Below are 12224 nucleotides of genomic sequence, written 5' to 3'. Positions count from 1 at the left end.
GTAGTTTAAACGGTTACTTTGCAGTCACGTGACTTAAACAAACCAAAATGGCGGATGAATAGTTAGTCTGTTGAATTCTGTTGAAATTGGGAAAACGCGTTTGAAACCGCACATCCTCTTGTAACGCATCTGTAAAAGGTATTGTGCAGTGATACTTATACCATCATAGTTTTTCACACATAATACATTCATGTCATGCCCACCAGGTATGCGTTGCATGCTCTTAAAGGGAATATGTACCGAATTGTTCATGTTGAATCTTGACTGCACGTTTACCAGTTTAGTGAATTCGCAAATCGTCTTTTGGTTTCTTTGGACTTTATGAAATGCGTTATAGCTTCCGTTTGTCTCTTTACAGTAGGGTCTGGACAGATAGCTGTATCCTTTTATTTGTCGCGATTTTAGAAAATGTTCGTCATCTTATTTTGTAACTATTTTAACATGTTTATGAATAATTCTTTCCTCTAATACTCAGGGCAAGTTTAGGATTTAGGATTAGTTAGGCTAGCCTTAAGGGTTAAGGTTGGTTTAGCTTTTCTCTCTTTTTCTTTCTGGGTGGGGAACATATCCCAAAACAGCTTCTGTATATCTCTCATCTGTATACTTTAAGCCTGCTGGAACCTGTGAAGATCCAGGTTAGAATGCATCTTCAGCAACGTATTCTTGATTTTAAAGGCGACTATGCTTGTCATAACAGAGACCATATAATAATCTATTATATGGTCTCTGGTCATAAGAGGCAACTAATGGGGGTCGGGTGGTCATCGATTCCTAATTGTGCAGATTGATGGTTATGCTGTTGATCACAGGAATGTCTGGTCCAGACCCAGTTTATTTACTGTGTTTCTGCTTTCCAGATGTTTTCATGTGCCTTAAAAATAGAGAGTCCCAGGATACACCAACGTAGGATTATTTTTCAAAATTTTATCGGACAATAGATATATCGAGTGATCAAGCTAATGTTAGACAGAAATAATCAACTTTACAACTTGCAGAATGAAAATTTCATCCATGGTAATCTGTTCAGAGCAAATGACAAAAGTTTGAAATCGAAGACTGAGAAACCTGTTTATTCACAACTGTCAAGTAGCCACCATGCTTCGGGATTTTATGGGATGCTTTAATTACCCATGCCATGTTTGCACCCATTCGAGCTGGTTCCATGGTGACTGAATTAATTATGGTGAAGCACTTCAGTCAGTATCATGAAGTGCACCATCTCACTAACTAGAGACGATAGGCTGTCTCGCGTACACAGTATGTCTTGGACTGTTTGCAGACCACCGCCATATACCTGGAAAGCTGCTGAGTGCGGAATAAAAGTAAACTCACTTACATTCCACATGGCGTGAAATAATCTTCATCCAGTGGTGTTTACCCCTGAACTTTAAAGCTACAGGATCATGATCATAATGATAATGACAGTATCCTATGACAATGGTTGCAAACAATTTACTTAGCACATAAGGTTGATTGTCCTAGGCAAGGGTGTTAACCAACTCTAAAAGTCTGTTTTCACGCCATGAACAAGGTTCCATCACCATGGATAAAAAACCTCCACAAAGCAATCCACATGAAAAGACTCCAAACATTAATTAACATGAGTGAGTGAGTTTAGTTTGATGCGATTCCAGGTGTATGGCGGCGATATGTAAATAATCAAATCTGGACCAGACAGTCCACTGATCAAAAGAGACATCAATCTGCTCAATTGGGAACCAATGCCATGGGAGCCTGACCACCTGATCTTGCTAGTCACCTCATGCGACAAGCATGGGTTACTGAAGATCATTATTCTAGCCTGTTTAATTAACCATGATCAAGGCTGTTAGTATTATTTGATAATGACCTTTAACTACGATAATTGATTATTTTGTAGATATGTATTTTAAACTAAGAAAGCTATTTCCAGGACTGAGTGTTAGTCAACAAGTGTAGATAAACCCTTAAACTTAAAATGAATTCAACAAGAATACTTCTTGGTAATAATCATAATTTAAAATTCAGATGATAAATCAACTTGTAGGAAGTACATGTAAATGTTTCACACTGCAGTGAGCCATTTTCCAATTGCATCAAGACTGAGCCAGACAAACAAGTGACTGACATCATGAACAACAATCATTGTGAGATTCTGTAGTGTAAAGGTTGTTGTTTGCATGTTTCAGCTACACAGATTATAGCTGGCTGACACAGTTACAATAGTGAGGATGCAGGGGATGATGATGCAGGTAGATGGCCAGAGATATGGAACATCTCACTACAACAGACCTGGTAAGTCACTCATTGACAGTAAGCAGCTCTTTCATTCAGTGTTATATTGGAGATTACACTTCCTGAGCAAAGTGCAGGGCCTGTTTACACAGAGCAATCTTAGTTAAAATCAATCTTGGGCCCCTACAATCAACTTTACATACTATGCAATTGCCCTAATCCACTTGCACAAAGGTGATGTTAGTGTGAATGTAAGTCGGCATGAATTTAAGATCGCGACATTAACTAAGATTGAATTCTTCAATGGAGGAGGTAGGAATTTCTTAAACTCGACCCCTGTCTATAGTTGTTGGCAAGAGCGCATAGCATGTTGTGCATATCAGAAGTGGAACTAGTTACTACACACAAGTGACAAGAGTGACATACCTTCCTCAATGACATCTTGCTGAATTTTCATGATAAAAATAAGAAAACCAAAAAAACCAAACAAAAAAACGAAAAAAAAAACACAATTGTTTTGAAGGAAATGGGAAATGATAACATGGGAGATAACATATATATATTCACTTGTACCTCACGGGGAAATACAAAGCGATACATATATAAATTTGGGTCTTGAGTCATAGACCTAATAATCATAAGAATTAAAAGATATCTCATAAACAAAATTTCCTTATGATATAACACCTAAATGTATCATGATTTGTCAATGGCTGTCAATAAAATGTAGTTTGGCATCTGGCCGGTGTTATTTGGAGTAAAATCCCAAGTATATTTCACAAGTATTAGTTTTGTAAAGACATGAAAGGGTGACGTGACTGTGGGAGTGTTGGGGAAAATGCATAGGGAAATATGAAAACCATATTATTCTGTATGTGTTGTATTTGTTAATAAATACCTATTCACGGTATGTTAATTATTTTATGCCATTTCATTGATACTTATTTTCGTCTTTTTGTAAAAAAAACCCTTTTTACGCACATTTCACATGCCTCAGCAAGTGTATTTTCCTGTTAGAAGATTACTTGTATTATACTTAAAATGCATAGATTAAAACTCTTGTCTCTCATCAGATTTAATTTAAGAATTAAGAAGAGACATCATTTTGTACGTTATCTAACTGAAAATTGTTTCAATGATAAACTATGACAAAATCATTGGTATGAACATGACCGCGTGGATATCTGCGATGTCACAACATACACTGTATTTGGGCATGGCAAATTTTACAGCAATGGCATAATATGCCAAGGGAAACCACTCTCTTCTTGCGTATAAAAAAGATTAGCTGCCCTTGAGTTATTGAAAAGATTATGGCCACTGCTAATCGCATGCAGACACCTTTCGTTACGATCCTTTCCTTGTTTATCAAAAAAGGCATGGTGTGCATACTTTTTCCAACACTGAATCATGTGAGAATTGTACTTTATGATATCGACTCAATCATGATTTTGTTCACTGCCGCAAATAACGATATTTCTGATGTTAAGTCAATGTTGCATTCTCCGTGTTGTTGAAGTGTTGAGGTGAAACATACAGTTTTATGCAATATAAAAGCAATCTCCAAACGTAAAGCTAACTATTTGCGTGAAACTGACACCAACTTGGACACCATTTTGCTACTGACTACAATGATCTTAGTTCCTTACAGCTGGTTCCGACCGTTTGTAACTTTATGTAGGCTTTGATTGTAACTTACAATGACCTTAGCCTACAATCGCCTTGTGCAAGTGGATGGTGATTGTAGCCAAAGCCTAAGATCGCGAACTTAAGGATTTACAATAATTGTAGCGGTAAGATCATTTTGTGCCAGTGGGCCCGGATCCTAATACATTATTGGTTTTAGTCCTGTGACGAATTCTAACCCAGACTCATCACCACTGGTACTTAGAATCAGTGTTACGATATATTGTTCATAATGTACAAAATGTCACTTGTCAGTGATTCATTGACCCTACTAGTCCATAAGCTCCCTAACTAGTCTAAGTAAACTTAGCCTCAGTACTTTTTGTTACACTCCACTACTGAGTCTAGCAAAACCTCATTGGAGGTCACGTCAGGTAACCATTGAGACTGACCAATCAGAAGACAGCTTACCAAATTGCGAAAGTGGACATTTGCACATACCTTTTGATTTTTATCTTGAAAAGGTTTGTACATGCACATTTCCGATTGCCGTTTTGCGAATGATCGCTTCTGAATGATGCACACTGCGTACGTTACAACCATGACAACGGTGAGTAACCAGTCCCTGAAAATACTGATTTTGGCAATATTCAAGGATATCATCTTGCGGAAATATTAGCTAATGGTAACCATGTCAACAGAAAGCATATATACTCCACGGTGTATGTACTGCATATGTACTCAAATAAGTTAATAACTATGTTATATGCAGGTTTTGTTTGTGGAGAGATCTTTGTCAGTGACCTAATATTTTGTAAGTCCCTCTGATCGATAAGTAGTAGCCATTGGCTGATTGGTTAAATCTGTTTGACTGTCTCGCTGTTGATTGGACAGTCATAGGTCACGCAAAGGTTACCTGACACTACCCTTTACTAGGGTTTGTTAGACTGGTTGGGGGCGGTGGGGTAACCTAGTGGTTAAAGCATTCGCTTGTCATGCCGAAGACCCGGGTTCGATTCCCCACATGAGTGCAATGTGTGAGGCCCATTTTCTGGTGTCCCCCGCCGTGATATTGCTGGAATATTGCTAAGTGGCATAAAACCGAACTCACTCACTCACTTAGACTGGTGACCCTAACCGGTGGTAATAGGTATTCTGCACTATCACTAATACGATAGATTATCTCTCCAAGATGAACTTTTATTGATCATATGAATAAAAGAATTACTATTAGGATAAACATAGGATAAATATTGCTTAACAAATGATCATAGTTTCAAACAGCTATTGGTACGTATTACAAGGGGATTTGCTCATGAACTGAAACACCGAGATCTAGTAGGGTTGGTAAATGTTAATGCTTGTCATGTACCACGTGTGCTTTTGTGTCACTGTTCCAGATACTGCACTTATTGGGTTTACAGTTTTTATTTAAAATGAAATTCATCAGTACGTTTTGACTGCAACAGACTATAAAGGTTGTTCTTTTGAAACTGATGAAATGTCTTCATCCATCAGGCAACTATGCTTGTCGTAAGATGCTACTAACAGGATCAGGTGGTCAGACTCACTGACTTCGTTGACACATGTTATCAGATCCCAAATGCGCAGATCAGTGCTCATGCTGTTGATCACAGGATTGTCAGATCAAGACTCAGTTATTTACCATGTTTACTGACTGCCGCCATATAGCTGGAATATCACTGAGTGTTGCGTAAAACTGAACTCAATCACTCATTTATTACACATGTAGTAGCCTGATGAGCTGGCTAAATACAGCAGTGTAGTAAGTTTATTATATCAGGTATATTTGCTGCTTGTTCAGTCTGGTCATCATGAACAGCCAAACATGAACAATGATATGAAAACATTATCTCCTCATGTTCTGCTTTTGTATATATTGCCAGTGGTCTTAGTTTTGCCTGTTTTATTATTAAATGTATGTAGTGATGTACAATAACACAGTTATTATCCTGTGACATGATCACGATAATCCAAATTGGATCAGGTTGTATTATGAGCAGATTTGTATCATATCATAGCATGGTTAACACTCACATGAACATCTGTTTGAAGGGTCCCGGTCCAAGGACCATATCCAGGAAAATGTCCGTCGTATGCGGCAGATACAGAGAAGAAGTAAGCAAAGGGAACAAGTATCCCAGCAGCCGGTCAAAGTCCTGTGGAAGTCGGCCAAATTCTCAGATGTACAGTCAAAGATCAAGGATGATATTGAGGTCAGCAGATAATTTGTTTATATGTTTCATCAGGTCTTTAGTTTTACATCTTAAGGATCATGTTCCCTCGTGATTGGTCTCTTCTTGGTGGAGATTGGAGATTGAGATTAGAGACTGAGATTGTCCAACATGTCCACAGGCCCTTTGGCACATAGGGTTCTCATGGTGACCTCATAGTGTTACAGGCATGAAAAGTCCAGGTTAGAGAATTAAGCTACAACGTTAGTGTTTGTGCACAGATTGGTTTGTGTAGCAGACCCCATAGTAGTTCAGAAAGGTGTAACATTTCATCCTTCCTTTAAATCTTGGCAGCGGCCTCCTTCAGCTCCAAGACCACACTCAGCGAACTACCTCCGAGCCCACTCACGAGCAGGTCCCCCTGTGAAGCTTGAATCTCGGCCATGTACGCCAGACCCAGAAGTCTCCGTCCCTCATGCAGCAGATGCCAAAAATGTAAGACTTTGCTGTGATATGACAACACAGTGTCCATCTCACTTGTCTTTGCAAGTTGTCATGGTGCTTACTGTAGGATAGTTCAAAATGTATGAATAGACTTGGGCACACTTGACTATATGCAGGTCAGCAGGAAAAAATATGAACATATATATATATAGACTAAGGCACTTTGACAACGATGAGGGTTGTTATAAACATGATCAGTGGATAATCACTTGATTAGTGTTTGTTGGTGGAGGGTGTATATAATAAGCCAGTTAATAACTTATCAAGTATTCCTGTTTCCTGTCATATTTCATAATCCCTTGTTCAAGTTCTCTGGTGGTTTACACAGAACAGCTTGTCTCCAGTTGTGGTGAAACATGTTTCTAAACTGTGAGAGGCAGTGTCATGTGTAACATAACAGAGGCTTTTCACCTTTTGAAATTTTTGGAATAGTGTACCTGAATGTCACTATGTTGGAGACTGTGAATGTTTACCTCTATATATATTTGTACTATGTTGGAGACTGTGAATGTATACCTCTATATATATTTGTACTATGTTGGAGACTGTGAATGTATACCTCTATATATATTTGTACTATGTTGGAGACTGTGAATGTATACCTCTATATATATTTGTACTATGTTGGAGACTGTGAATGTATACCTCTATATATATTTGTACTATGTTGGAGACTGTGAATGTATACCTCTATATATATTTGTACTATGTTGGAGATGGTATGTGAATGTTTGACCATGTTCTCTGTATACCTCTATATATATTTGTACAGACCAAGCTTATCCGTCGTGATATTGACTTCATCAAACTGAATGGGCGCACAGTGAAACACACCAAGATGCAGCGAGCTCCAAGTCTCACAGCATTAGATGACCTAAAGAAGAGAGATGAAGATAAATTACACAACTACCAGCGAGGAGAAGTGCCCAAATAGTGAGTGACTTGAACATTGTCAACTTTGCATGTTATAGTATTGTATTTATTGTTACAGGCTGTCGTTTACCAATCTTACACTCCACTCCGAAATAAATAGCCTCACACCCTAGCACCCTAGTGTTGACATTTTATGCCCATGTTAACCCTTCTATGATTATTTCCTTGAAACAATACTTTTAATACTTTTGCTCATTGACCACTTTGATGTGGACCCATGGCGGAAGGATGTGTCCAAGAATCTTTTTGGAAAAAAAATAGAACATTGGGAAAAATAGTTTATAATTCATTAAATATTAATTCTGTTGATAATTCGTGGTCATTTGAAATGAAATAAGTATTTTCAGTTACTGTGAAAAGTGTCAGATTTTAATAAATGAACAAATAGTGGAAAGATTTCTGCCCGTAACCCTCATTTTATTTTATCATTCTATAAAAAAGAACAAATGTATATTTATCAAAAATCCTTAACACCATCCATTACCCTAACCCTAAACCACATTCTTACCCTAACCCTAAGACCCTAAAACCTCAAAATAATCTGAATAAATAGGATACATTTCAAGCGGGTGTTACAGGTGGAACTCTTACTTATTTAAGCACCGTAACTACTAATTATACATACCGGTAGACTATAGAGAAAGAACCTGAAGTGGAGTAAATGTGCTGACACTGACAGTTATCTAAATAAGAATAAATATATCTGCTAGTATTAATCAAGAGCTAAGCAAAGAATTCTTGGTTTAGTTTGTATGCAGTAGGTGTATGTTGTCAGTTTGCGGAACCGCCAGGCCTCATGGAAGCAGGAGGAAGCAGAACGTCTGGCCAACACCCCGGATCCTGCCATGCCACCAGGACACAAAATGATGCCAGAGGCTGAGAGAACCGAGACACTTGGACTGCTAAGGAAAAGTAAGTATACATTTGTATTTTCCACTGTGTATGATTCCATACAGATGAGGACAGCAGTATTCCCATTCCAGTGTGTGTCACACTTCACCTGAGGTGCATGCTGACTGGTTGATTACAGAGCACTCCCATTCCAGTGTGTGTCACACACAGAGCTGCATGCTGACTGGTTGATTCGAGAAAGCTGATTTTGTTAAAGGTCTATACTAACTAAAATGACGAGATAATAATGATAAAGTGTCCATTTATGTAGCGCCAAACTCCACACTAGGTATGCTCATAGCGCTAACAAAGCACAGCACATGATTACCCAGTATAACCAAAGCTGCCTATTAGGTGCGAGAAGGTTATGCTATAGTCATATGACCCATATTTCTGCTGGGAGAACAACGCCATTCTGAAACAAACTCACTTGCCAAAGGTGAGGCCATATGTATCTCATATGCTTTGTTGTGGGGCACAACCAAGGTCCTATAAACTTTAAGGAGTCAAGATGCCAAACACGATCACCCTTCCTAGAGCTCTCTGCATTTGACATTTCTTAACTTCAACTAATTTGTGCCCTGAACTCTGTGCACAGGACAACACCCCACCATGACATGGGGGAAGAGTAAAGTGAAGAGACAAGTAAAAGGACTAAAAGTTATCATTTTGTCAACCCTACTGGGTCTCCAAGATAGAGTAGACCCACTGCAATTTCTTTTTGTCCTCCTCCTATGCCATGCACCTGGAAAAGTGGAATATTTCATAGTGGGGCATAAAACTAAACTAACTCACTCTTCCTGTCCTCCATGGCAACTACATATGTATGTTGGTGCCAACATGTTATGAGCAATCCCAAAACAAAGAGCATAAGTAGCTTTCTCCTCTGTCTGTCAAATGAAAAGTCTTTTTTCCTACAATCGTATTTGAAGGATTAACTTCATCTTGAAGGTCCTGGGTAGAATTGGTTTTCTACAACCCATGCTTGCCACAAAAGGCGACTATGCTTGTCATAAGAGGCGACTAACAGGATCAGGTAGTCAGACTCGCTGACTTGGTTGACACATGTCATCGGTTCCAAATTGTCCAGATCGATGCTCATGCTGGATTGTCTGGTACAGTCTAGATTAGTTACAGACCACCACCATATAACTGGAAAGTTGCTGAGTGTGGCGTAAAACTTACTTACTAATGCCATGCTGTAGAAATATTTTTTCCATGGATCAGTAAATCATTACTTGTGTTAGTGACTCAGGGGGATCCATGTTCTCTGTTCACAGTTATGTTAGTTTTAGAAGGCACTAGTGTGGGGACTGATTTGATGGTAACACTTTATACTTCAGAACAAGATGACCTTACCCGTCAGCTGCAGGCGCTACCCCTGAGGAACGACACTTTTAGAGTGCGGACGTGTAAACAGGAACTAGAGAACAAAATAGCTGAAGTGGAAGAAGCCATTAAGATATTCTCACGGCCTAAAGTCTTTGTCAAGGATGAATAACAATATACTGTTTTTTTTGACTGACATTCCATTGAAGCTCTCCTTGCCCAATGAAGCTCAGCCCAATGAAGCTCTACATCATACTGAGCTTTTTATTGATTTCTGTAGGAGAAGCTTTCTATGGATACCTACAGCACAAAAGTTGTTTGCGAACTTTTAAAGAACAATCAGTTGAAAAATCCACGAATGATGTATCTATTTCCATGGATAAAGTAGATATGTGTCATGTTTCTCAGAACCTTGTTAACAAACCCATAAAATCTGAACTGCTTCACACACAACAGACAGACAGACAGACTTTTTTTATGAAAGAGAATTTAGAAACTTGTATTTTATCAATTAGCATGCACAAAGTAGATTGCGTTGAACATGAATGGAACAAATCATAAACATAAACAAAGAAAACGACATTTTATCAGTATTTTAAAATATTATAATAAGTTATTATTGGATTTGCTTTAGATATTTCATTTGTATGAAGGCTGGGTTTGTAAGGGATGAACCTGTTAAACAAACAAGCATGTCTATTTTTGCTACCATTGTGTATACTAGAAGTTCACATTTATTGCTGCTGTCCTCTCTTCATTTTACGTTTGTTTCCTTATGTTCCCTGCAATGCCTATATGGGTAATATGGTCACATATCCACAATAGGAGCAGTGATGTTCTAGTGTTTTAACAGGAGTTTGGTGCAGATGTGTTTTGCAGAAGATTATCCATATTTAAATAATTTCATATTATCATACCTTTTGTTTGAGAGGTGTGTATTGAATGGGACTTCCAGGGAGTTCGGCTTTAGCTGACACACTGTATTTATCCCAGTCTCATGGCACATGTTGTCAACTTTTCATCGAACCTCATTGTCTGACTGTGCCTAATCTTTGACTTACTGGATGTATTGAGTTTTCCTTTATTCTGTGATATTTGTTAATAATATTGAAACCCCTCAACATTGATATTTCTTGTTTAGTTTTATATGGCTCACCAGATCCAAATACACTACATACCAGTGGATGTCCCACACCATGGAGCATGTGCCCTTATACAAATCCATCTTAGCGCAAAGGTGACCCTAACTCACATACCTTAACATAGATGAAAGGTAGTCTTGGCACTGAGGTTGTTTTGTACAACAGCATCAAGGCCACTACAGCTGCAGTGGCTGTCACTTGACTGCCTCCCACCTGGGGTCAGTTATATAAGAATATCACAGTTAGTACTGGAATCTGGTGAGCTGCTCCTTCACCTTTAAGCATGGAGTGCTTGTGACATTTGTAAAATGTCATGTGATGTGTAGCTGTCATGTAGTCACTGATTGTAAATAAACCCATTTTCATAGAAGAATTGTAAATAAATTGAGTGCTGGTACTCCACATTTGTGTTTTGTTTCATCCCTGATATGGTGGTTGACTACTGAATATTGAAAAAGATGATGTCATTGAGATCACAGATAGGTGCTTCAAGAGATGTTCTTGTGAGGGGTGTCTGGTTCAGGAATACTATCTTGTGGTTCAGTGCACATAGTTGCCTAGTGTTCATGATTCTGTGGATAGTTTCAATCTAAGTCACTACTGAAAGTTAAAGGAATCTTACTCCATAGAAAATATGCCTTTCTAAATTTGAGGAATTACACAGTTCTATTTTCTCTGACTGCCTGTACTTAAATCTTCACAGCTATGTCTTTGAGAGGGGACACCACCTTGTGCAAAAAACTCTTCTTCAGCAACACTAGTCCATCGGTTGGGAACATGACAACTGTGTTTTTCAAGAAGCTTACCAACGTGAATATAAACAGATTCTTCAGCATCACTGCTTTGTTGGTTCGTTGATGTTGACAATACTGTTCCAACTTCTTTTAGAAATTTGAGCACTAAGGAAATAATAACAATACATAATGAAAGCAAGTGATTGAGAACAGTAATGGAACCTGCACAGAAACATAGTTCCCCCTGTAATATAGTTGTTCATTCATATGTTCAGAGACCATATTATAGATGGTCTCCGATATACTGTTGTCCTTCTTGTCCTTCACTGTCCCAATTATACAGACCTTCCCTTCACCAGAAGTATGTGCCATGATGGACCCTGCAGTGTGTGTTGCCATGTAATGAGTAACCTCACACTATAGCTACTCTGTAAACATCTGAGGTTGACATTTATTATCCAAGTCACATGTTGTACTGTTGATGTATAGCTTTATGGATATGTCATCTGAAGCACCTTCCTCCTAAACACTTCTATGTGTCTTGTTTTATCAGAGTGGATGTGAGTGTGCATGCTTAGTTTACTTTCTCTGGGGTTCTTTCCATGAAAGTGTCACTCCTCATGGGATGTGGTATTGCTTCACTATACTGTACAGAG

At 38.4% G+C, this 12224-nt stretch overlaps 1 protein-coding gene across 1 annotated transcript; it reads left to right on the top strand.

The window, feature by feature from the left end:
• Positions 1-24: 24 nt before the first annotated feature.
• LOC137283545 (enkurin domain-containing protein 1-like) lies at positions 25-11231 on the top strand. The gene is made up of 7 exons (XM_067815103.1): positions 25-138; positions 2169-2274; positions 5917-6077; positions 6390-6530; positions 7312-7472; positions 8248-8384; positions 9707-11231. The coding sequence occupies exons 2-7, from the start codon at positions 2211-2213 to the stop codon at positions 9862-9864; spliced, it is 822 nt and encodes a 273-aa protein (XP_067671204.1). The 5' UTR covers positions 25-138; positions 2169-2210; the 3' UTR covers positions 9865-11231.
• Positions 11232-12224: the final 993 nt, after the last annotated feature.

The sequence above is a fragment of the Haliotis asinina genome, chromosome 5 (genome assembly GCF_037392515.1).
Source record: "Haliotis asinina isolate JCU_RB_2024 chromosome 5, JCU_Hal_asi_v2, whole genome shotgun sequence".
In the NCBI taxonomy this organism is placed as follows: domain Eukaryota; kingdom Metazoa; phylum Mollusca; class Gastropoda; order Lepetellida; family Haliotidae; genus Haliotis; species Haliotis asinina.
This window is presented reverse-complemented; position numbering and strand designations above follow the sequence as displayed.